Source organism: Syngnathoides biaculeatus, chromosome 21, assembly GCF_019802595.1.
Source record: "Syngnathoides biaculeatus isolate LvHL_M chromosome 21, ASM1980259v1, whole genome shotgun sequence".
Classification (NCBI taxonomy): Eukaryota; Metazoa; Chordata; class Actinopteri; order Syngnathiformes; family Syngnathidae; genus Syngnathoides; species Syngnathoides biaculeatus.
Genome location: NC_084660.1, coordinates 5047363 through 5073190, shown reverse-complemented (window position 1 = coordinate 5073190; position 25828 = coordinate 5047363). Strand labels below are relative to the sequence as shown.

At 44.9% G+C, this 25828-nt stretch overlaps 2 protein-coding genes and 1 long non-coding RNA gene across 5 annotated transcripts; 2 read left to right on the top strand and 1 right to left on the bottom strand.

Annotated features, from left to right (window-relative positions):
* Window positions 1-1693: 1693 nt before the first annotated feature.
* On the bottom strand, window positions 1694-4111 carry LOC133494621 (uncharacterized). The gene is made up of 4 exons (XR_009793339.1): window positions 4023-4111; window positions 3710-3738; window positions 2531-2588; window positions 1694-2448 (listed from the first exon to the last, which is right to left on the bottom strand). It is a non-coding gene; the product is annotated as an uncharacterized LOC133494621 (long non-coding RNA).
* A 9457-nt stretch (window positions 4112-13568) lies between these two features.
* Window positions 13569-20734, top strand: LOC133494777 (uncharacterized). 3 transcript variants are annotated; one of them, XM_061808929.1, is made up of 8 exons: window positions 13569-13739; window positions 14536-14642; window positions 15257-15364; window positions 15452-15647; window positions 15788-16800; window positions 17214-18010; window positions 18236-18439; window positions 19018-20734. In XM_061808929.1, the coding sequence occupies exons 3-8, from the start codon at window positions 15348-15350 to the stop codon at window positions 19278-19280; spliced, it is 2490 nt and encodes an 829-aa protein (XP_061664913.1). In that variant the 5' UTR covers window positions 13569-13739; window positions 14536-14642; window positions 15257-15347; the 3' UTR covers window positions 19281-20734. The 3 variants fall into 3 exon arrangements, with proteins under 3 accessions (XP_061664913.1, XP_061664912.1, XP_061664914.1); XM_061808928.1 differs by having other exon boundaries at window positions 15257-15341; window positions 19018-20733; XM_061808930.1 differs by lacking the exons at window positions 13569-13739; window positions 14536-14642 and having other exon boundaries at window positions 15239-15364.
* Window positions 20735-21214: 480 nt separating this feature from the next.
* On the top strand, window positions 21215-25826 carry mfsd8 (major facilitator superfamily domain containing 8). Its single transcript, XM_061809200.1, has 11 exons — window positions 21215-21587; window positions 21666-21748; window positions 22278-22562; window positions 22768-22881; window positions 23684-23828; window positions 23907-23965; window positions 24038-24146; window positions 24212-24346; window positions 24421-24524; window positions 24594-24805; window positions 24989-25826. Exons 1-11 carry the CDS (start codon window positions 21529-21531, stop codon window positions 25193-25195), a joined length of 1512 nt encoding a protein of 503 aa, XP_061665184.1. The 5' UTR covers window positions 21215-21528; the 3' UTR covers window positions 25196-25826.
* The last annotated feature ends 2 nt before the right edge of the window (window positions 25827-25828 follow it).

Genomic DNA, 25828 nt, shown 5'->3' with positions numbered 1-25828 from the left:
ATGACGTCGTACTGTGTCAAGAAAACAAACGTGAACTCCAGTTACACTCTACTATGAAACACCCAACCAAGATTATACTCACCACTACGAAGATTCTTTGAGCGAGGGCAATGAATTGTGGACTGCTTGAGTCTGCCAGTTCTGGTACGTATGGTTCCACCACTACTGCCACAACAACAACAACAACCACCGGAGGGGGTGTGGGGGTTCTGGTGGTCGTTATTGCTGTAGTTGTGGAAGTCGTTTCGTTTACGCCTGTTTCGCCAGTTGTTGTCACAACTGTGATTGTAGTTGTTGTTAAAACAGTTGTTGTTGCGCCTCCTGTTGTGTTTGAAGCTGCAGTTGTTGCTGCTATTCCAGCTGTTGAGCTTCTAGTTGTTCCATCTTTTCCAGTCGTTGTCATGCCTCTGGTTGTTGTCAAATTTCTGGCTGTTGTTGCGCCTCCAGTTGTTGTTGCACCTGCAGTTGTGATCGCACCTGCACTTGTTGTTCTCCCGTTGGCTGTTGTTACACCTTTGGTTGTTATTGGTACTCCTTTTGTTGTCGCACCCCTTGTTGTTATCCCGCCTCTGGTGGTTGTTACACCTCCAGTTGTTGTGACACCTCTGGTAGTGGTAACTTTTTCAGCTGTTGCGATAGCACCAGTCATTGTCGCACCTCTTTGCGTTGTCGTACCTCCGGTCATTGTCACGTTTGCAATTGGTGTCAAATGGACAGGTATGCCTGTGGTTCCGGTTGCTTTCACGCCAACAGTTGTCGTCGCTCCAGCGGTCTTTGTCATGCCTACGGTCATTGTTGTACCTCCGTTTTTTGTCGCTGCACCTGTTGTTGTAGCACCGCCGGTTATTGCTCCTGTTCTGGTTGTGGTTGCAACTTCGGTTGATGTTGCACCTCCTGTCATTGTTATGCCTCTGGTTGTTGTCGCTGATCCAGTTGACGTGGCTCCTCCAGTTGTAGTCACATCTTCAGATGTTGTGCCACCTTTCACTGTTGTAGCACCTTCGGTTGTTGTGGAACGTTCAGTTGCTGTGGGCCCTTGAGTCATTGTCGCGCCTCCAGTTGTTGTCGCAGTTCCGGCCTTTGTCATGGTTGCGGTCGTTTTCACGCCTGTGGTCTCCGCCGTGCCTCCTGTTATTGTGGGATCTCCAGTATTTGTGGCACCTTCACTTGTTGTTGCAACGTTGTTTGTTTGTACTCCAATTGTTGTGGAACCTGGTGTCATTGTTGTCCCTCCGGTTTTTGTCGCTCCTCCTGTTGTTGTGGCACCTGTGATTGTTGCTGCCAATCCAGCTGATGTGGCACCTCCAGTTGTAGTCACATCTTCAGATGTTGTGGCACCTTTCTCCGTTGTAGCACCATCGGTTGTTGTGGAACTCTCAGTTGCTGTGGGGCCTTGTGTCATTGTCACGCTTCCAGTTGTTGTCGTAGCTATGGTGTTTGTCTGGCTTGCGGTTGTTTTCACGCCAACAGTCATCGTCACATCTGTGGTCTCCGTCGTACCTCCTGTCGTTGTGGGACCTCCAGTTGTTGTGGCACCTGCACTTGTTGTTGCAACGTTGTTTGTTTGTACTCCAATTGTTGTGGAACCTGGTGTCATTGTTGTCCCTCCGGTTTTTGTCGCTCCTCCTGTTGTTGTGGCACCTGTGATTGTGGCTGCCAATCCATCTGATGTGGCACCTCCAGTTGTAGTCACGTCTTCAGATGTTGTGGCACCTTTCTCCGTTGTAGCACCATCGGTTGTTGTGGAACTCTCAGTTGCTGTGGGCCCTTGAGTCATTGTCACGCTTCCAGTTGTTGTCGCAGCTATGGTGTTTGTCTGGGTTGCGGTTGTTTTCACGCCAACAGTCATCGTCACATCTGTGGTCTCCGTCGTACCTCCTGTCGTTGTGGGACCTCCAGTTGTTGTGGCACCTGCACTTGTTGTTGCAACGTTGTTTGTTTGTACTCCAATTGTTGTGGAACCTGGTGTCATTGTTGTCCCTCCGGTTTTTGTCGCTCCTCCTGTTGTTGTGGCACCTATGATTGTTGTTGCCAATCCAGCTGATGTGGCACCTCCAGTTGTAGTCACGTCTTCAGATGTTGTGGCACCTTTCTCCGTTGTAGCACCATCGGTTGTTGTGGAACTCTCAGTTGCTGTGGGCCCTTGAGTCATTGTCACGCTTCCAGTTGTTGTCGCAGCTATGGTGTTTGTCTGGCTTGCGGTTGTTTTCACGCCAACAGTCATCGTCACACCTGTGGTCTCCGTCGTACCTCCTGTCGTTGTGGGACCTGCAGTTGTTGTTGCAACTGTGTTTGTTGTCTCAACTTTAATTGTTGTAGCACCTGCAGTCATTGTTGTGCCTGCGGTGGTTGTTGGTGCTCCAGTTACTGTCACAGGCACAGAGGTTGTTGGTACCTGCGTTTGTCCTGTTGCAGGACTTGTGCTTGTCCCAGCTGCGGTAACAAAAGCTAGCGTGAAGATCAGAAAGATTAGTTGGCTACTCATACGGTCCTAATCATTTGCTTTATAACACAGAAATGGCATATTTACCGAAAAATAGCAGCAAAGCTGATAACCCTGATGCAGCTCTCATTGTTTCTGTTTAAACCTGCAAAATGTGAACGTACAATAAATTGATTTCAATTCTGGTGCTTTTTGGTGTGAATTAATCAGAATGCGATTGTTTTTCCAATAAAGAATGTCATTTTTCCAGTTTCCACCAACATTACCAAAACATACATTAATTGAACACTCTAAATTGCCCCTAGGTGTGTCTGTCTCCACGTGCCCTGCGATTGGCTGGCAACCAGTTCAGGGTGTACCGCACATCTTGCCCGTTGATAGCTGGGATAGGCTCCAGCATTCTGGCGACCCTTGTGAGGATAAGCGGTACAGAATTGGATGGATGGATAAAAACTTGTGAAGACTAACATTAGATATGTCTAAAAAAAAAATTTACTTTCTGAACCCATATTTGTAGTTTTACGTCATATTTCCTTCTCAGTACACTATATTGCAGTTCATCTATCTTTCCATCTTCTGACCCGCTTATCCTCACAAAAGTCGCGAAAGTGCTGGAGCCAATCCCAACTGCCCGTCAGTTTGTCTAGTCTACGGTCTACTCAATCTGATACCATAGAGGAAGTCCTTTCACGCTCCCTCAGACTGGCACTGGGCGGGATTGTTCAGGTATTGCAAGACATACATCCATCCATTTTCTGAGCTGCTTATCCTCACAAGGGTTGCGGGTGGGCTTGAGCCTATCCCAGCTGTCAACGGGCAGGAGGCGGGGTACACCCTGAACTGGTTGCCAGCCAATCGCAGGCCACTTCAAGACAAACAGTCGGACTCACAATCACATCTACGGGCAATTTATAATCTTGAATGAATGCATGTATTTTGGATCTGGGAGGAAACTGGAGTTCCCGGAGAAAAACCCACGCGAGCACGGAGAGAACATGCTAACTCCACACAGGCGTGGCCACGGTTTGAACACTGGTCCTCAGAAATGTGAGACCAATGCTCTACAGCTACACCGTGCCTCCACTACATTGCAGTGATTTTTTTTTTTTTTTGAAATCAAATAATTTCTTCATATGTTATTAATTGATTGATTAATTTTGACTGTATTACATTTGTTTTTCTCTACTACTTCTCGTTTACAATCGTTGCTTGATAAATGACGAGACCTGATGAGTAGTCATGGTGAATTCGGCGACAACTACTTACCTCTACTCAGTCTGAGATTTATAAATAATCTGGAGAAAAAAAATTAAAAACATTAATTCTGTTCTGTTTTTTTTAAATCATAACGTTTCTATTCACTTGTCAGTGTAAAAATGAAAATAAAATAAACTTACCCAATTACAGAAAAAAATAACAACAAAATATTTAAAAAAAATAAAAAATAGTGGTTTACACAATCAGATCTTCAAGGGGAAAAAAAATTCTGTCAAAGTATTTTTTAACCATACCAATTTTGGCTACATTTACAAAGTAAAAATGTTGTATGTGAACTTGAAATGAAAAAAAAAGGACTCACCTCTACCTGTTTTTTTTTTTTTTTAAGTACTTTTACGTGAATTATTACAAAGCAGATGTGCGTGGTTTTCTTCACCCCGTCAAGTTCCTCATCCTTAATGCGGTTGCGTGCCTTTGTAGGAATACGTATATATAGGCAGGAAGGTGAAAGGCAGTGACGTGCCTCATGAATCGTGCAAAAGGTTTGATGGCATGGAGTGATGCTGACGGAAAAAACAAAAGGAACAAAACTGCCCAAACCACTAGCATGTCTTTGCACAGGACCCCGTCTCCATCCCAAAACAACAAAGGAAGCATTCCTCTTACGTTGCTTCCTCCTGCATAAACCAACTCTGCGTCAAAACCTGCCACACTTGTTTTTATTTTTGGGGGGGCAGCGGGGGGGCTTTTGTTGCAACAATTCAAGTTTTGCAAAAGATGGAGCGTTATAGTGTGCAGAAAGAAGGAAGAAAAGTCCAAGATAAATAAATTCCTTTTCTTACTGATGAATTTGTCGTGAGAAATATTCATTTGTGAAACACGGATTGTGACACAATAAAAACAGGAAGGCAAATAACACCCATCCATATGGATTCCATCAAAGACATTACAAGATTAAACAGATAAATGTAATATTTACTGTTTTATTGGTAACTTGACATGAGGAAATTGCACTGACATGCCATGCAGTTGCAATTGGGGCACCCGTGTAGCAAAACAGCACATGTTGTACATAACGACAATTATGAAATGCAAAAACATGCATATGTAATGACTAAGAAATGAAAAGCTGAACCGCAAATGTAATCATGGTTTTTGCCTGTTGAATTCACAGTTTTGGTGTCCACACAGACGACAGACAGGCGGTGACAGAAACCGGGACCCTTGCAGGAAAAGCACAAAAGTATGCCGCCCCGTTTCAAATTCTTCAATCAGGTAACTTTGAATCTATACATATTTTTGTGTTTAATGAATGAAACCGTTTAAAAAACATTTGATTCAACTGAGGAAAGTGCAAAAATGTAAGAATTTCAGAACGAATTCACCCCCCCCACACACACACACACACACATTTCTCAAGGAGTGTCTTATCAGTGGATCTTTTTTCTTTTTTTTTTTTTTCTTTCTGAGACATTTTTGTCTTGTCGGCTTGTCGTAGGGGTGGATGGAAGAGGGCAATTGTTATGTGTCATCCGTGGCGGCGTGCGCTCCATAACGTCACACCGGTACTTTGAAGCGTGACGGTCCGAGCCAAAAATACACCTTGTGAGCCGTACGATTGTGAAGTTTGTTTCCTTCTCCTTTTCCGTTGAAACGAAATCGGTTTTAAAGCTGCAATTTGTGGAAAAGGTTCCCTGACACGGGATGTTCTCATCTTTTCAATAAGAATTCATTTTTGAGCAGAAATATTCCCCCCTTTTTTTTTTTTTTACATTTTCTTTTTATTTTGCCCAAAGAGATTCATCACACCTATTGCCTAATGTTTTAATTGTTATAATTTTAGTTTTGATGTAGATATTTCAATTTTTTGCAGTGGGCAGAACTTGTTCATATTTTATTTTTAAAACTTTTTAGTTAAAACGTTCTGTTTTAAAAACAATTTTAATCATGACTTCTTTTTTTTCCAAAAAATATGAATTTATCTCAATTTTTTAAAACCCTTTTTTCAGTCAAATTTTGGAAATCATAAATATGAATAATAATAATAATATTCATTTGTTAATTAAGAAATTGAATAGCCTGGTACAGAATGTTCCTTTCTTGAAAATGGTTAACTTCTTTTCACACTTGACAATTGAAATTAGAGACCAGGGTGAAAGGTGAAAATATTGTCATGATTTTTTTGGCCTATACAGTTAATAAACCTTATTCATAATCAATTATTTCCGTTTTCTACAGTATTTCCATTTGGTCTGTTTTGTGGAAACAATATTGAGGTTAAGTTTTGTCTCGGCGATTCATGAATTACTTCTTGCAAAGTTTTCTGAGGCATTGTCTTTTTTCAACACCCAACACAAAGACATATTTCACATGTCTGGCATACTGACTTGCCGCATGGTTGGGTGTCTACCTCCAGATTAATATCTGATTTATGCTGCAGATTGTCTCGCGACCAGTCTTGCGCTGGCTGACTACGTCATCATGCCTACGATCCTAACAATGGGTTCTTCTCATTTGTTTTTTTTTTTTTTTTTTCCTTTCGAAGGTACATTGATGTCACGTGACAGCTAAAAAAGGAACCTGCGCACCTGCGAAATTTTACAAAGAAGGCTTGGCCAAAAAACTCGAGCATTCAGAATTTTAGAGACTGAAATGGAACAATTCTCTGGGTCTACTTCTCTGAGAGAATCCAGAAATCTCAAAGGAACCACAGACTGCCATGCTCGTCACCAACAAAACACTTGGAAGGAGGTGAAGGAAGCGGTCAAAAATGTGGGTCAAAGAAAGCCACACTGACAGTCGTGTGGCTGGACTTGGCCAGCGCCTCAGAGAACAAATAAATAGAATCATCGGCACTTACTTGGGAGGCTGTTTCAGGACCAGAGACTGGGTCACACCGTCGTGGCACCTTGAGAGAGGGATTGCCACCGGATCGGTCTTCCCCCTCCTATTCACCGTGGGCAATGAACCTCAACAGTGGAGGGAATAGCGCGAAAGCTCAAACGGCACCGCAGGTGGCTCGGAATCCAACTTTCACATCGCTTGGGCTACACAGTGAAAAAAATAAGTATTTGAACGCCCTGCTATATTGCAAGTTCTCCCACTTAGAAATCACGGAGGGGTCTGAAATTTTCATCGTAGGTGCGTGTCCACCGTGAGAGAGATCATCTAAAAACAAAAAAAATCCAGAAATCACAATGTATCATTTTTTTTAATGATTTATTTGTGTAATACAGCTGCAAATACGTATATTTACACCTAGTCCAGCTTTGAAAGTCCACCTCCAATCCATGTATTAACCTGTGTGAGGTCAGTAGCTGCAGAAAGACACCTGTCCACCCCGTACAATCAGGAAGACTCAAAGTCGCCAAGACCAAAGAGCTGTCCAAAGACACCAGAGACAAAATTGTACAACTCCACACGGCTGGAAAGGGCTACAGAGAAATTGCCAAGCAGCTTTGTGAAAAAGGGTCCACTGTTGGAGCAATCGTTAGAAAATGGAAGAAGCTAAACATGGCGGTCAATCTCAAATCGGAGTGGAGCCCCATGGAAGGTATCACCTCGTGGGGTCTCAGGGATCCTTACAAAAGTGAGGAATCAGCCCAGGACTACGCGACAGGACTTGGTCAATGACCTGAAAAGAGCTGGGACCACCGTTTCCAAGGTGACCGTTGGTACTACACAGGCAGAAATTAGGAACTTAGAGGAAAGGAGGAGGAGGAAGGCATGAACATTGGAAGTTATGATCCCAAGGAACCTGCAAAATGTGTAAACTCCTGTAAACGAAGTCAACGTAGGCAGACCTGTGGAGGCTCAAGCCAGTCCGGATCCCCTGCTTCCCTGATGTTGTCCGTATGAACTTACACCCAGACAAGGTAAAATTTTAGCCAAGTGTCTTCCACAAAATGGAAATGTTTAATGTTATGAAAGATGTACTTTTCATTTTTTTTCTCACTGGCGTTTTTGACAACAGGAAAGGGTCACGCAGCTAAACAACACATAATCATAAATAATATCACATCACATTTTTTTTTTGTCATTTTCTTCCTCTGTGGAAAATATGGAAACAATATTGCTCAAACAATGTGATTTCTGATGAGAAATCTCAACGTTTGAGATAACTGATGTGTCCAGTTGAGCAATGAAAGCAGCAACATGAGACAACACTCAGAAATGATGATGTGTAACTGTGCTGATTGGGGATGACATGATTCTCTTTTGACATTTGGATTATGTTAGTCAGTATAGGAGCTAGCCGGCTAATTGTAGAGTAGCTAACCGACAACTAAATCTTGCAGCGAAGGTTAGCAGTCGACTACTGCCTTTGGGAGTGTCCATTCTGAATTCCTGTTCAAAATTTGGACAATCGGTTCCAGAGTTGGCCGGCAAGCCTCCAAGTCACACCAGCTGGATGACTCCACTGCCTTTTGAAGTTTGGTTTTGAGATGAGGACCATGTTACCATTGATATATCGTAGCAACGAGGCGGATAAGGTAGCTCGACTCCACTTTCATTCTGGGTTTGGGGTCGAGATTCCCTGTTGGATGTTTGGACCGTACTACCTTTGGATTAGCAGCAAGCTAGTCCGAGTAATAGATTGGCCAAAAATGGCCAGTTCATCGACTAGTAGCTCAAGCAGCCAAACTTAGCCATCAGGAGATAAGAGTTCTGGATTCTTGTCTGACGTTTCAATCATGTTGTGGTCGGTGTAGAAATGTTCTTGATAACGTACAGGTAACGCGAGGAGAAGGTTAGCTAGGTAGCCATAACCCATGCTATCTGGCAAGGTTACAGCATGTGTAATCAACTTCACAAGAAGACTTCACCGACTGCAAGGTCTAGGAGCTTTTGTTATCCGTTGACCCCCCCCCCCCCCCCCCCCCCCACTACCTTGACTACTATTGTCGACTACATTCTGTAGAGCAGCTAGCAGGCCGTATGCTATCTCTGGCGTTAAGCTTTAACGTTATCCGTGGAGTGCACTAATTTCTGCAGTATTTGCCATTCTTCCATTTTGTGTGTGTTTGTATCTACAAACAAAAGCATCGTCAAGTGTATCTTTGTCGCCTCATTACCATTTTAGGTGTGGCGAGCAACCAAAAGCTGGATTCGAAACGTAACCTGGTCTTTGGCACCACCTGGTGGTAAAGGTGAGTTTCAACTCATGATAATGAATATACTATAATGATAATAATAATGACAAATATGTTTTACAAGGTGCAAAAATAAAGAAATGTAACAAGATCTTCTCCTAAAGATATATAACTTACAAAAGTAAAAGATATCAAATAAAGGTCAATAATTGTATTGATGAAAGTTACTTTTATGAAATGTTTTTTTTTAATAAAATAACCCTAACCCCTTTCCATCTCGAATTTGATATCTGTGAAATGTCAGAAAAACCTAATAGATGGTAGATGCAAAGAAAATACAAAGGGAGGGTCGGATGAATGAGAAATAAAAATGGTTTCATTTGTTGTTTGCATTTTTTTCCAGTCACACCAGATAGAAATATCTATTTTGAAAAGTCATTAGATGTTCATCGATTAATTGAAAAAATAAACAAACGAACAAATGTTAATTTTCCTCGTTTCGGTCTTCGACTAAAATGGTGTAAAAGTTGAGGGACAAAAGACGCCAATGCGACGCGTGTTCGGCATTGTTGCCCGGGTGGGCCGCTCTTCGGTGCGTCCCCCTAAAAAAGCCCCCCCCGGTCGCCTGTGCTCGCCGGAACCAATTAGCGTCCCCTCCGGCACCGACACGCTGTCTTCTCGCCCTCGGGGCCGGAGCACGGAAACGAGCACCTCCTGGCAATCGTTCCTCGGTGGGTGGGTCGGAGCGCTTTGTAGCGGCTTGTTCAGCGTCGAGTGCGGGCAGCGGAATGGCCGAGCAGGGCAGCGTTACCTCGCCGGACACGGCCGCGCATGGTGACTCGGCGACGGGGAGAGCGCTGTCCCTCGCCCGGCTGCTGCACTACGAATGCAGCCGCTTGCTCCAGTTATATGTGAGTCTCGCTTTTGCTGAGTCGGATGAACAATGTACAGCCACAAACCCAATCGTACCGTACCGTCGTTGGAGCGCACTCTTTTGGTGCGGTTCATTGAACGTGAACGACTGTGGGTTGTAGATTTCAGATGCGCAATGCTTCAAAATTTGTCATAAATTTGATACGGATGCACCTTTTTTTTGTTTGTTTGTTTTTTTCCCTGGCCCCTGATTCAAATAGAGATGGGAGGGGTCCTGTTCAATATTGATTTTAATTCAGATTTTTTTCGTCCATATTTTTTCCAGATGTTTTTGCTGTTTACTGTTTATTTAGGGTTCTGATCAATACTAAAAAATAATATATTTTTTTTAATTTAATTTCATCATTTTTGTAACTTATATTTTCAAACTTGACTAAATGTGTTAAATATTTTCCTACATTGTAATTATATTCACGATGTTTGTGTAATTTAAAATATCTATAATCATAATAATGTAAATGTAAAACAACATTTTTCCATATTGATATTTTTTGTACTTTTGATAAATGTTTAATTTTAGGGTTTTGAATCTGCATTTTTTTTCTTAGGTTTTGTCTATATTTTGAGAAGACTTCAAGATTTTTGCACATGATAAAATAGTTGTTTGCATTATTTTATGGACCAATTTAATAAGGGTGTGTTAGTCAAATATGTTTTCAATGCGATTTTATTTTTCACATCGACAAACTTTTGCATATTTATATTTTAGGGAAAGAATGAAATAGTGAAGTCTTGTAAATATTTTTTATTCAATGTATTTTATGTACAGTACATAGTTTTGTTTTATTTAAGATTAAATTCAATAGTTATCACTTAACATTTTTTTATTTAAATGTAAAAGCTTCAAAGATACCGTTTAAAAAAAAAAAAAAAAAAAAAAGCCCCGTTTTGCACCGATGCAGAAACCTTGACAAAAATATTTAAATTTTAAATGATGGTTTCATATTAAGAATAATGCAAAGAAAATGGTTAAGATTTTATTAGATTGCTGCTTAATTGGATTTGTGTCCTGTATACATTAATTGGGGGATTGACGCAAAATTGCGAATCATTTAAATTGTTGTCATTCTGCCTTGGGCTAAAACTCTCTCGTGGGCCCGAAGTGTCCTGCGTGCGTACACCAGGATGTGGACATTAATCAGGCTAAAAGCAAGGCCCCCCCCCCCCCCCCCCAGTCTCACTAATGGATTGTGTATTTTTGTGCCATGATCCATATAATAATCAATATGAACCACTTCCAGACGGAGCAAGAGACCTTCTTGTCAGAGTCCCCCCCCGAAGGTGGGCGCCTGGTGTCCCTGAGCCCGAGCCCCGAGGAGCCGGACCCGGAGGAAGGGGTGCGGCTGCTGCACGGCGCCTTGCGCCAGTGCCTGGGCCTGCTGCACTGCGCCATCGCCCGGGCCGAGGAGGAGTGGGGCGAACTGGAGGGGGACTACGAGACCCTGCGCCACAACGTACGAATCCGGCTGGAGCATTTACTTCGCACCACCAAAGCTCTGTTGGAGACCGACGATACCGTGCTGGACGTCACTCCGGACATCCGCTGTGATGAGGTACAGTCTTTTTACCGGCGCGTTTCCTACACTCTGGTTTCCCACAACGTCGAAGTCTGAGCACCCACAAACGCTCACACTGTCAGAGCGGGTTGAAATGAAGGGTTACTGTCCCTCCCGCGGCGTTATCGTCTGACCACCGTGATAATCATGCTGACCTTTTAGTATCACAGAGAGCTGTAAGAATTTAACAATTTTTTTTTTTTTTTTTTTTTTATCATATTCCAAAGCATCTGTGCGTCCCACTCCCACGGCAATGTGCACCGTCTCACCGAATCCAATATGTAACCATGACTGTCTAGGAAACGGACGGCGGCGGAGGGACTTTCCGACTCAAACTGTGGACGCATCGCGTGCTGCAGGAGCTGGTACACTGGGCCGACCACGCTGCGCAAGCTCTCCACGCCCTCCACGCGGAGCGGGAAGGAACAGGGGACGCCTAACGTGGCGAAAACGCCCCACAAAAGCGACAAACTCACAACACGCTAATCCACCGGAATTCCTTGATTTCGGCGCCACTCTTTGGACAGTGACAATCCCCGTTATGTTCCGCCGCTCACTCCACAACTTTCTATTCCAAACGACAATACTAATGCACATCTCTGACTGACAATGTCGGAGAGGTTCATGAGCATGTTTGGCCGTCCTACAACAATGTAGACGGACCACGCAAAATGTGATTGCCGTAGTAAGGCAGCATTTTTTAAAATTGACACTTTGAGAGCGGCGTGACAAAATCATCACCTTTTTGAGTCACACTTAATACATGCGTCCGTCCCACAACGTTGCACTCGCGCCACCTTCAGCATTACAGCAAGGGACACGTTAAGCTTATTTTGATTTCTGCACTCTTTGGACGGATGAATTTAACATTTCCATTTATTTATTTCCACACATTTCATAACATTTGTCCGCCCCACAATGTTGTAGGTGGTCGTAACGCGCTGTTTTTACAGCGGTGTTCATTTTCTGAATCCGTTCACTTCCAAACACAATTCTCCGATATATTATTATTTATAGGAGTTGGACCACTCTCAAGAATTTAACATTCCGTTTTCCCTCAATCCGATTTGATGCTTTGGACTCTGCCCCGCAATGTCGGAATCGGAGCTGGTGTTGCTGGTAGGCTAACTCAACAGTCACTGTCCAAAATCCTGTGGAACGGCACGCTGCTTCACTAACAACTGAGCTCCTTTAATAAGGCTTTGCCCAGACGGTATTTCCTCCACAAGTGCTAAAATGCCCTCCACTTGGCAAACGTTTGCTGTGAGGCTTGTGTGCGGTGATCCGGCTTCCGAGCGTTCTGTGTGCTATTTAATTTATTATTATTTATTTAACGCTCCCGAACTAACTGCTAGAAGTAGCCAAAAATACACGACTGACTGACAAACTGTGACTGTATTTTTTTATTTTTTCCCCCTCCATGAATCCAAAAAAGATGGATTTCGTTTGGATGGTTTTCTCGTGATCTACTTGAATGTGCTGCTACACTGTTTGAACCACCAGAGGTTTCCCAACCTCGGGGATCGGTGACCCGAAACGGGCCGCGGATCAATTTTTATGAGGTCGTAATAAATAAATCACGTTACACATCTTCAGCTGGTGTACATATTGACATTTTTTTGGGGGGCGGAAGGCACTTTGTTGTAAAATTTAAAAAACTGATAAAAGTAATGAATTTAAAAAGTATTATTCTGAGAATGGTAATTTTTTTGGTAAAACAGTCATATTACAAATTTGTATTTTCATAGTGTGAAAATTTACAGACAAGATGTGTATATTTTTGGAAAAATCGGAGTTGCATTCCCACTCCCCCCAAAGTTGTCAAGAATAAATTAAGAGATCAAAGTAAAAAAGTAATTGTTAAAAGGATAAATTCAGATTTTTGATTGGGGTGGGTGAAGTCATGTTGACAATACAGAGTATACATTTTCTAAATGAGAAAAAAAATCATGAGATGCAGTTTCCTTATTTTTTCCAACAAAGAATGCAATCAATACTCAAGTTACGTTTTGGACGGCGCCTCACAATTTTAAGAAATTTTTTTTTTTTTTTTAGGAAAAGGTTTGCGAGAAAAATGAAAAATGTCCTGAGTTAGAAATTCGATTAAAAAAAAAAAAAAAAAAGTCACCATGTTACAAAACCAGCCGCGTTTTTTTTTTTTTTTTTTAAATCCTGTTGCAAAAAATAAAAATAGGGTTGAATTCTTAATTTTAAAAAAATGTTGTTATATTTAAATGAGTGAAAATACAAGTATTTTTAGTTTTGTGCAAGTATTTGTGTGTTGCGAAAGTGCACTTTTGTTATTTATTTATATTGGAGCAACACCGGCCCGCGAAAGGATGTTGTGCGCATGTGCAATGAGTCGGGCCCCCACCGAGAGGGAAGGCACTGGCTGGCAGTCCTAATGGCGGAAAATGTACGCTCGCCTTTCGACTACCGGGAGCCGCCGACGCTCGACAGCGACGGGGACGGCGGCAAGCCGCCTCCGCCGCGGGGGTGAGTGGCTTCGGCCGGACCCGCTTTGACATCCTCCCGCCTCGTATTTACCAGGCTTTGTTAGCTTGACCGTATCTCGACTCGAGGTAAAAGCCCCTCCACCGCCACCCCCTTTCCCATTCTTATTTGAGATTTGTATGAGGAAAAACTCGCATTGAAGGTATTTTTGTGAGTGGGGGTGGCGCAGTCCCGTTCGTAGCGACCGCTTTCTGCCTCTCTTCGGTCACAGTGTAACCCCACCACCCATCCACTGGCCCAGTTGATGTTTTGACGCGACCGGGAAGCTAATCGGTTAGCCGCGGCGTTAGCATCGAAAATACCGTGGGGAACATCTGCTGGGCTACTGTCGATTCAAACTGATCCCTGGTCAGCTGGGCTTGTTGCTGAACCCCCTGAACATTTTTATTATTATATACGCAAATCGTGACATGACTACATCCAAAACATGCCTTAAATTGGGCGAATGAATGAAATGTCTTAGCCCCCTTTAACGCTCTTTCTTATGGAGTCAGACATCCATTCAGTGCTGAAAATGACCTTTGTGGTTGATTGTATGAAACGTTCAGTGCGATTAGTGAGAGTTTTTAGTGTGTATTTATTAGATTGAAGCCACACTTTTTGATTTAAAAAAAATGTATGAAACTAGAACAAATGTGAAAGATTTGTTATCAAAGAAAACTTTGTCACGTGAGATTAAAGTCATTTGAGAAAATTAGACTCCGCACAAGCATCCATCAAGCCACAAAATGTTGCATTTTAGAGAACTCACATCTGTCTTTTTTTTTTTCCCCCGCAGTCGCATGTGTGGAAGAAAGCGTAAGGGGACCCCTGTGAAGGTATGCGACCGAGCGTACGTCACGGAAGATGAGGAGGAAAGCATGTCTGAGCACAGCTACAGTCCTGGTTAGTTCAAACTCACACACACTTCTCTCCTCTGTATTCATTTCCTCTGAGATGTTGCCATTGATAGCCACGAGTCATGCAAATGCAGCAGCGAATGATGCACAAGGTTGCAATTTCAGTCAGTCCGCAGGTTACGTAAAATTTCCCCAAAACGAGGCCAAATGCGCTTGTTTGCTTGCAGCACCCCCCCCCCTCCCCCATATTTTTTTATTTTTTAGGTGTGGTTTCGTGGCAATGACAACGGGCATCGACGAGCTTCCGGTTTTTGCAATTTGCACTTAGGCTTGTGTTGATATGAGGCGCGCAGAGCAGAACAAGCAGCAGGACGTCCATTGAAATCTAGCACGTTGACTATTAATCCTTTGCATTTAATTATCTTGCCACTGTGTGTTTTCATACAGCTGTCGACTGCTATTTCTTGTAATTAAGACACATTACATTGTTTGTGTTTAGGGTGGTTGGACTGCATTAATGACAAATTAAAATTGCAAGTCAAGGTGGGGCTGTACAATATATTCAAACGCATCATTCATTCTGTGGTGAATAAAAATGTATGCAACCCTTATTTAATATATGGGATGTATCTGCCAATATTAATGGTGCCGTCCATCCAGGTGACGGCCAATACCCGGAGGGTGCCGAGGATGGCCTCCCTCCCCCTGGGAGTCCCTACTACCTGGCAGATCCTGCTCAGCTCTGGTAAGGATGGACCCGTTACCATGGTAACTACGCAGACTCCGCCTCCCCCTACCCGATGTCTATCGAATACTCACAGCTCCGTTTTTTTTTTTTTTTTTTTGTCTTGCCAGCGTCCCGGAGCTCGGCGAAGAAGGGGCGGCCGGCGTGCGGGGACCCGTGCTCTTCCACCCGCCGCCCAATTGCAGGATTCGGGAGGTCCACTGCGGGACTCAGGTCCGGCTGGTCGTCATAGCGATCCGAGACATCGCCAAAGGGGAGGAGATCACGGTGGACTACAGCCTGACAGACTGGGGCGAAAACGCCATGGTAAACGATAGTTCCCAAAAAATAGGCGCCCGGGTGCTTGAGTGACTACTTACAACAAGGACCGTAATTTGGGTTCAGGGACTCAGTTCTTAAACTTTGATCATGCTAAAGTTTGACACTTGTGTGCGTGCACCCACCAGGACGAGGAGGCGGGCCCCCACTCGTTGTCGCTCTCCGTTTCGGATTACCTCACCCCCTCCTGGTCACTGTCGCCCTCATCCTCGCCGCTCACCCACTCCGAACCCAGCGATTCGGACCGCGAGGAGGACGAGGAGGAGGAAGAGGATGACGACGACGAGGAGGAGGAGGAGGAAGAGGAAGAGGAGATGGAGGACATGCGGGGCCGGATGCTTCGCCGGCGGAAGAAGCGCAAAATCCACACTGCGGTCAGCGTCAAGAAGAAAAGCACAGCCGCCTCCTCCCGCGGGCCGGGGCGCCCCTGCTCGTCCTTCTCTGCGCCGCCTGGCAGGTCAAACACGCAGGCGGTCGGCGCCCTGGCCCCCCCGACCACCAACATCAACAATAACATCAACATAAACATTGGCAGCTCCAGTGGCACCCCGGCGAGCCGGCGGCAGCACTGTATGTACTGCGGGCGCCACTATCGCTCTTTGTCGCGCCACCTGGAGAAGCATCACGCCAACCAGCCCGAGGTGCGCTCAGCCATGGAGCTGGCGCACCTCCGCACCCACTCCAATGGCAACCCTTCACACGTCTCCACGACTCACGGTCATTCCTTTGCAGTCCCGCAGCCTTCCTCCCTCGGACCGGTGGCGCCGCCCGCGCTCTTCACCAAGGAGCGCGAATCTCTGGGCACCCGCTCGGGCGCCGTTTCTTTTTCTCTCTCCCTGTCGCCGCCCGCGCAAAAGAAGGCGGCGTCCGGCTTGCCGTTGACGACCACCAAGTGCGTCGCCCCTTTGGCGGCGCCGAGGGTTAAGAGCCCCGCACCTCCTCCGCCGTCTCCTCCGAGGAGAGGTCGCAGGATGAAGAGCGAGAAGGTTGAAGAGCAGCAAAAAGTGGAGGCTGAGCGGGTGCAGGAGGATCTCGCTCCGCCTCCGACGCCCGAGCCAGACATCGATCCGGAGGAAGATCTCGATCTGAGTGCGGACGGAGACGGTGACGCATCAGAGGAGAAGAACGGAGAAACCACCAGGTTAGATTCTCAGTCTAGGTGTGTATTATTCCAGTCAAGCCCCTTCAGTGACCGAACACTGATGACAAAGTGGAGAAACCTGACTTGACCTGTATTATTATTATTATTATTATTATTTTAAAGTTGTAATTGTAGCTATCCACAACACCCCTCATTATATCCCACTCTTGAAAACGTACCCTTAAAAGTAAGTGACCTTGAGATGAACCTGTAGTGTGCGTGTGTTATTTCAAGTAAATGACTCCTTGATTTCCACGAACGCTACATTCAGTGGTGATGCCTCAAGTGTTAACCGCCAATGTTAAATAAAATAAACCGCAAACTAAAAGTTTGTCTGGCGGCGGTTTTTAGTCCGATGCTAATGTAATAGAAAGTCGCGCGGTAATTTTCAGCGAGCGTTGTCTTCCTTTCAGGTCGCGCCGGCACCATATGTCTCCGCTGCTGTCGTCGCTCTCCTCGCTGGTGGTGTACCTGCGGCAGCAGCAGCACGCCGCCTTCCTGTCGCTGGGCCGCTCCCCCTCCGCCGAGGCCTGGCGCCAGCTCTGCCACACCAGCCTCTCGCTCCTCATCCTCTTCAACCGCCACCGCGAGTGCGAAGTGGCCAAGCTCACTATCCTGGATTACCGCAAGCGGGCCGCCCCCCAGGAGAGCTCCTGCGGCGGCTCCCCTTCCGGCACCGAGGGCCTCCTGTCGCCCTTTGAGCGCAGGGTCCTCTCCCACCTCCCGAGGGTCGGCGTCATGGGAAAGCGTGGCCGCGTCCAACCCCTCATTCTGCCGCCCAACTGCGAGTCCTGCCTCGACCTTCTCCTTCAAACCAGCACCGATGTCGGCGTGGACCCCGAGAGCCCCTACGTCTTCTCCCGCCCCTATCACTCCCCCGCCACCCCGCTCCGTGGCACGGACCTCCTCCGGAACCTGGCACGGGCGAGCGGCGTCAAGAACCCGGGTGGGATCACGGGGACGCGGGTCCGCCGGCAGGTGGCCATTCTCACGCAGCTCCTGTTCTTGGAGGAGGGTCAGGCCCCGGGCTGCGCCACCAAGCGGCTGGAGAACTTCCTCGAGACCGAGTACCACGTGACCCAAAACTGCTCCTCCATCTCACGGGATGCGGCGCTGATGGGCCGGGTGGGGCGTGTGGTTCTGTACGGTGAGAAGGAAGGCGTGCTGTTCCGTGGTATGAGCCTGCAGCACATCTGTCTGGAGTTGGACGGTAAGATTCAACTTGAACGGAGGCGGCGGGATTTTTCTTGCTTGTTGAAGACGTTTGAATTTGAATCCTAAAGTTTAGGTTTGGAGTCCACCTGTTTGTGTCCACTGGCTGTGTCTCTAGGACTAGAGTTGTTGGTTTATGTATTTGTCGCATGAAATTTCACGCTTCCCAGGACCCGGATCACTCACCACGAGCCGTGCTCTTCTAATCTTTTGTGTCCCACAGTGATGTCCGGCAACTCTGTCGACTCCTTCTCGGAAGGCTCTGCGGCGGAGGACGTGAAGCAGGAAGTGCCGGAGAAGGCGGAGGTGGTCGTGAAGAAGAAAGGACCGGGAAGACCCCCGAAGAAGAAGAGGGCGCTAACTCCTTCGGCAGTCAGCCCGACACTTGCCAGCGCCCCGAAAAGGAGGTCACTCCCGCCCAAATCAGGTAGCTCGAGAGTTGCTTTGTGTCACCCTGATCTTAGTTTCTGTCGTCATGTGTACCTTTTGTTTTTTTTAATTTACTTAGACATTTTGAGATTATTTTGTGGATCCCAAATTATTTCTTCCTGCTAATATGTACAAAATGTTTTCTTAGTTTCAACTTGTCAATTAAAAAAAAAAAAAAAATTCAAATCAAAGTTTTTCTTCCATTTTAAAAAGGAATTATTCAGCAGTTATCAGCTTTTTTTTTCAAGGAAAATAAACATGTAAATGGAGATAAAATGGACAATGATTTAAGGAGCTGATATGTTTGCATTTGTGAATTTCTAAATTACCATTTTTATAGTCACAAAATAATTGAGCATGGAAGTTTCAATATTTGTCCTTTTTTTTTTTAGGTTCAAATGTTTATACATTTTATCAACAAACCTTTTTTTTATTATTGAAAAAGAAATTACACTTTCAATGTTCGCTCAATTTTCCTTTGGCATTTTTTAAAATGTTTTTTTTTTTTCAATTTGTAACTTGGAAAAAAAATTGCTGTTTTCCCTACAAATCCACTCCAATGTGTTTGCCTCACAGGAAAACGGGGGGTGCTGAAGCGTCCCTGGTCGGAGGCGGAGCGCGTCGCCGTGGAGACGCACCTCAAGCGCAATCTGGTGGAGCTTCGCGTGCCCGCCAAGGCCGACTGCGAGCGCTGCCTGGAGCTGTGCCCGCTGCTCGTCAGCAACCAGCGCGACTGGCGGGCCATCAAGTTCTACGTGCACAACCGCATCCAACTGCTGAAGAAGCAGGGCCGGCGGGAGAGCGCCGCCATGGCCGCCGCCGCCGCCGCAGTCTGTTGAGCCGGGACGAAGGCGACGGGTGAGTTGGGAAGCACCAGCAAAAGCCTCTTTTGTGTAATATAAAGGTGCCCTACCCTACCCTGTCCTGTGAGCATAATAATCATACATTGAGGATGCAAGGAATTCATTCCAGGTTAAATCCCCTCATTTGGGGTAGTGGGGGCCATTTACTCTCACACTTCTCCTCTTTTACCATCAAAGGCACCCGTAGCCACAAAAAAGCCAAAGAAAAAAAAAAAAAAAGTGGCGTTTGACCTTGGGGTGGGGGTCGCAGGCCAGGAATGGTGCGATGTGGACAAACTGCACGTGTAGTAGCATAACGTTAATGTGGGAGCCATTTGGATGACCAAACATGAATGTGGAAAGCTCGTCGGCCGGGCCTTTTCAAAGCGGCGCTTCTCAAACTGGGGTCACCGGACGCACGGAGGGGCCCGTCAGGCATAGCTTGAGGGGCCGCAAAATTGCAATTAAATTGCGCTATCGTTTCAAACAGTGCAGTTTTTTTTTTTTTTTTTTGGACAAACAAAGCTAAGAAGAAAAAGTATTGTGAGAATAAAGCTGTATTTAATTAACTTGTTAAAATAGGAATTTCTGCTCTTGGTAAATGTATTTAATATCAAATTATGGCCGCATCTTTCGGTGGCCTCTTAGGCTGACAAAGTTCCATCTTTGTTGTATGGATTACGGGTTTTATTTTGAAACAAATACAACTTTGTCACTTTCTTTTCAGTACAAAACACATTCAGATGTTATTTCCGTAAAATACACAATTTTTGGACATATTTCTCCCCTGTCGGGTGGGGCGGGCTTGGACCCAGGAAGTTTGAGAATGTCTGCTTTAAAGCAGTGTTTCCCAACCTTTTATTAGGCAGGGGCGCGTTTTACACGAAAATGTGACGGCGCTGCTTTCAAGGCCCGGCCGGACATGGACTGCGCGTCTTCTCAGCTGATATCATTTTTGTGTACAGTGTGTTTATGTATTATTATTATTAAAAAAAAGACAAAAAAGTCTTTAACCATGACGCAAGTGTGACGTGGTGGTGGTGGCATACCTCTGCAGAGGCTACTGATCTTCATCTGAAAAATATTGTAATTATTCTACAGTTGTGATCTGAAAGTTTTTGTCTTCTCTGTACATACTTCATTGTACATACTATCTGTATTAAAGTCAATAACTTTTTTTTTTTTTTAACTGGGATTTTGATGTGTTTTTGGGTACAGTTTCACAATATTTCAGGGAGGAAGATCTGAATTGTTGTGCTTGATATTCACCATGATTAAAGGAATCACCTTTGTTGTGTTTTTTGCAATCTCTTACGATTTTTTTTTTTTTTTTTGGTAAAGTTTTGAAATGTATCAAATGTTTTCGCAGGTTATTTGTAATACATGATTTTTTTTTTCTATCCAAGTTTTGTACTAAAGTAACCCTCTCCACCCCCCCCCTCCCAAAAAAATTCTTACATCGACAACGTACAAGAACTTACATCCTTTTTATGCTTGTTCCATCTTTCCATCCTTTCTTATGCATCCTTGTTTCCTTCTATTCATACCTTCATCTCAATTCATTGACACCATCCTTGCTTCCTTTCATCTCCATTATTTATGCCTTTCCTCCCTCTTTAAATGTTGCGGTCTTTTTTTTTTTTTTACTCCTTTTGATCGTGACGTTATGTACTGTACAATTTTGCCCGCGTCAAGGCAGAACGGCAAACACGAGATTTCCAGATCCCCTTTCAAAGTAATTTTATCAAGGCGCTCCAAATTCAATAAAATCGTATGTTATTGTTGTTGATGTATATTCCATAGGTAAAATCACGATCTCCTTTCCGTTCCAAACGTAAAAAGAAAAAAAAAAAAAGATGCAAAACCACTGAAAAGGTTCTCTCTGAACGTCAGTGATTTTTTTTTTTTTTACTTTGAAACGTCACCGGATGTGTCCGTTTTTGCAAGATTAGCTTGGAGTACAGTAGTTGTCACCAAAAAAAAAAATTGTCTCGGGTGCCAGAGTCCACAGTTTTGCGGGCATTCTGTCACGCACAGAGTGCAAAGACGTGGCTACTTCACTCGAGTAAACGCGTCAATGGCACCAACTCATTGACGGGACTAATGTTAGCTGTCGTGGCTAACTCACCAGCTCGTGAGTCAGTTAGCTTCTCGTAGCTTTGCACTCGTGCAGATAGCTTCCTTTTTTTTGTGTGTGTGTGTGTGTGTGTGTGTGTATTTTTATTTTTTCAAGTTGAAAGCCACAATGTCTCAGTCCGCGGATCCAGACGAAAACACCCCCTTACTCCGGGATGAACCAAGGAGGTGAGTGAGATTTCAAAACTGTCAAGTAGTAGTTATGAGTTTTCAAACGCAACTTTATTGAAAAGTTGTCGTGCGCAGTGATGACGTTCTTGATGACGATTACCGGAGCCGATGGAGATCAATAAGGGTCATGTACTTCACGATGTTCCTAAGCAGCGTGGGTGAGAACATATTTAATTTACTTTATGTAGAAATAGTATAAAAGGAAAGATTTACGTTTTTTATTCATTTCCCTCCTTATTCTCATTCCTGTGAAGAACCAAATAACTACATTCTTATTACACTTGTTTCTCTATTGTATAATTCACGTGTAATTTAAATGCATATTTTTGCAAAACGTTTGCTTGCATTCAATATGTACTTTATATTCAACATACAATACAGAATATGTAATGTATGTAACTATAGGTGTACTCTGTATAGTTTGTAAATACATTGCATATGTAAAAGAATTATCCATGCATTTTTTGTACCGCGTGTCCTCTTTGACATCGTGGACTTGCACACGTTTTAACAATATTTACGAGGACGCAAATGATGATTAGAAGTCAAGAAAATTGATGATTTAAAAATACATGCATGATGTAGGAATTGTGGTTTAATTTGTTTTTACGTAGCTTGACCTGATCAACTTTCCCATGCGCTTAAAGTCTTTCCCTGTACGATTGTGCTCTTTGTAAATCCTTTCAGGTTTCACCATTGTAATCACGTCGCTGTGGCCGTACTTGCAAAAGTCCGACAACACCGCAGACGCCACCTTCCTCGGCTGGGTGGTGGCGGCCTACAGTCTCGGCCAGATGGCGGCGTCGCCCCTGTTCGGCCTGTGGTCCAATCACCGGCGACGCAGAGAGCCGCTGGTGTGCTCCATCGTCATCAACCTGTCGGCCAACATCTACTACGCCTACGCTTCGCTGCCGTCGACTGGGGACAAATACCACATACTCATTTCTCGAGCCTTTGTGGGCTTCGGAGCAGGTTGTCATTGTCCCTTGCACATGCTTTAAACGCATTTAAAATGAGTCAAACTAACAATTAAACACATTGTAGACATATTTCGGCGAAACACCTCCCACACACGTTTCGAAAAGTACATTTAGTACAGTAGTGACACTAGACGTCAGTCATTCCTCCGGTAGCGTAATCCAGAGTACGGGTGTCTTACACAGTCCTATCCTGATAGGTAATGTTGCCGTAGTGAGGTCCTACGTGGCTGGAGCCACATCGCTGAAGGAGAGGACGAATGCCATGGCCAACATGAGTGCCTGTCAAGCCTTGGGGTTCATCCTCGGACCAGGTAAATTTGGATTTTTACCTCCGGCAAGTCCAGATGAGGCACCTAAGATTTGGGTCATCCTCCTGAAGCCGAGCGACAGGACTCCACAGTCTTGGTTCCTTGTTGGCACTTGAGGTTTTTACTGAAGAAATTTTTACAAAATATGTCCGGTCATTGGTTGAGTTCCAGGTCTGCAGCGCCAGTGCAAAACTGGAAGCTCCCAAGACTTGGACCTTTTCCCTTAGATGTACATTTCAGAGCGACTCAGTGTGTTTGGTCTTTCTGGTTTACGTGTAAGGACAAAGGTCATTAGAGTTCTGGTGCTTCACGTCTTGCTTTCCAAGACCTGGACACCAACCATTGTCTGGTACAGAATCCCTCCAAAAAAAAAAAAAAATAGCTGGGAGGAGGAGTCCCAACTCCAGCCGTGTTTGTTTCTTTCCGTCGAATAAAACGACCGATTGGCAAGAGCCTCGGTGTATTATTGTTACTCTTTCTCGTTGCTGAGCGGTCTTCAGAATCTGTCTCGGGAACCAGACTGACTTGAACTGTGTACGTTCTGGTGTAAAGCCCAAATCGTGACATTTCATGATTTTTCTGCTCCGGATTTGTGGCCAAACGAGCATTAAAAGAGCCCTTATCTGGTCAAGGGTATTCAGAATCTTGATCTACCTGGACATTACTCATTGACAGGACTCCTTTAATCCTTGAGAAAAACTCTGGGACAAATAGGAACGCAAGACACTGCAGCGCCGTAGCTTTCTGGAGGAGGGGTAGCATCTGGAAAATGTTTCAAGATACTGTACTTGGGGATGTCGATCAGCTCTGCAGGCCTGCTTGTCGTTCCTCGGGGAACTGGGTTACACGGTGGAGTTCATCGACCTGAAGCTCAACATGTACACTGCTCCGGCTTTACTGGCCGCTGTCTTTGGCGTCATCAACATCCTGTTGGTGCTCTTGGTGCTCAGGTGAGGTCTTTCGAAAGAACAACTCCAAATTAAAGGGGCAGAGCGTGGCTTCCGTGGCCAATGTTTCAACATTTTCAGGGAGCACCGCGTCGACGATAACGGGAGACGCATACGTGCCATCAACTACCTCTCGGAAGGTAAGATGACGAAGTCTCGGGCGGCTCCCGCTGGAACGCTCATCCCGTGTGTTGTCATCCCGTCTGTTACAGATGAGGTGGACGTCATGGATGACCCGGACGAAACCATCGACCACTTAGCTGTTTTCACCTCCAACGTCCTCTTCTTCATTGTCATGTTCATTTTCGCCGTCTTCGAGACGTACGTGGATAAATTTGCTCTGTGGTGGCGCTCAGTCTCGTGATATTGACCTCTTGCTGGAGCAGGATCGCCACGCCGTTGTCCATGGACATGTTCGCGTGGACGAGGAGACAGGCCGTTTTATACAACGGCATCATCATCTGCGGCATCGGCTTTGAATCGATCCTGGTGTTTCTAGCGGTAAAAGTGGCCGCTCAGAGGTAACCCAGATGTAGCCCAAAATGAAGTCCAACTGCTGGGGCTTGCTTATCTGGATGCAATTTTTTTTTTTTAGGGTAGGTGATCGTCCGGTGCTACTCGCAGGTCTGGCCATCATATTCTGTGGCTTCTTCATCCTGCTACCGTGGGGAAGCCATTACCCCAAAATCCAGTGGGCAGGTATTAAAAAACCAAAGTTAATATTGGCTCAAATCGAAGTGTAACACTATTTTTTTCCACCCTCCCCAGATCTTAAAAACAATTCGTTGGTGAGTCAGTTGTCATCCAACAGCTCTTTCGAACCTACGGGTTGCCCATATGAGCAGACCTGGTGTCAGTACACTCCCGCCATCCACCTGGCTCAGTACATTACCTCGGATTTCCTCATCGGGGTGGGCTATCCAGCTTGCAACGTGATGTCCTACACACTTTATTCCAAGATCCTTGGACCCAAACCTCAGGTAAAGAACTGAACCTCCAACTGTGCCTGAATGGGGTGAACACATTTTCACCAGAATGCGGTTCCTCCGTTTTGTTCTAGTTTGTGTGTGTGTGTGTGTTGAACTGTGAAGAGTATTTGCTCAGTATTTAGTGGAATATAATGTTATCTTGGAGAACGGCTATGATTTCTTTCATATTTCCAGGGCGTGTACATGGGCTGGCTGACGGCGTCGGGGAGTGGCGCGCGGACTCTGGGGCCCGTGTTCGTGTCCCACGTGTACGCCCTCCTCGGCCCTCGCTGGGCCTTCAGCGTCATCTGCGGCCTGGTGGTGGCGGCCATCTTCCTCCTCAGCTGCGTCTACCACAGACTTATCGCCTTTTCCGTGCGTCACGGAAGGACGATAGAATGAGGCAACGCTGTCCTCACTGGACTAAACCAAGGACCAAAAAAAAAAAAAAAAATTGAAAGGGAGCGCGTGTGAAAGAGATTTACCGTCCGTTTTCAATCGAGTTACTACATATTTGTTACTGATACACTAATACATGTTTTACTCAATTGCGTTTTTAATGAACTAAGCTGTATGAGCTGAATGGTAACGCATGTTTTAATGTCGCAGGCACATTCACTGGTTAAAAAAATGTGACTTTATAGTAATGTGAAAATCTATACTATAAAAAACTTTTTAACAGAGAATGTATGACATTTAAGCAATTGTCATATTCCCCAAATTGAAGCTATTTTTATACATTAATACTGTCAGGATGCTATGAATATGTTTTAAAATGTGTGTACATTAATGATAAGAGATTTATATTTTATTTCAATGAATACAGTATAAGCAAGATCAGGATTTTTTGTGTGTGCGAGCATTTTTGTTCAATCGAGGTGAGCTACTTCCGTTATGGTTTGTTTTTCCAAACAAAATCAATATTTTCATCATTGTACAGAATTGCTTGGACTGTACTGGAAACTGCGCATGCGTGCAATAAACTCGAGTGACTTCCGCTCAACACCAAAGTCCTGCACGCGCGAGATACTAAAA

Bases quoted from the DNA above. Each gene is read 5' to 3' on its own strand.
- LOC133494777 (XM_061808928.1), top strand. From the start codon at position 13,594: ATGTGCAATGAGTCGGGCCCCCACCGAGAGGGAAGGCACTGGCTGGCA. The intron at 15,648-15,787 runs GTAAACGATAGT...TGCACCCACCAG, and splicing joins ACTGGGGCGAAAACGCCATG to GACGAGGAGGCGGGCCCCCA. The intron at 18,011-18,235 runs GTAAGATTCAAC...TGTGTCCCACAG, and splicing joins CATCTGTCTGGAGTTGGACG to TGATGTCCGGCAACTCTGTC.
- mfsd8 (XM_061809200.1), top strand. From the start codon at position 21,529: ATGTCTCAGTCCGCGGATCCAGACGAAAACACCCCCTTACTCCGGGAT. The intron at 22,563-22,767 runs GTTGTCATTGTC...CTATCCTGATAG, and splicing joins CTTTGTGGGCTTCGGAGCAG to GTAATGTTGCCGTAGTGAGG. The intron at 24,347-24,420 runs GTAACCCAGATG...TTTTTTTTTTAG, and splicing joins GTAAAAGTGGCCGCTCAGAG to GGTAGGTGATCGTCCGGTGC.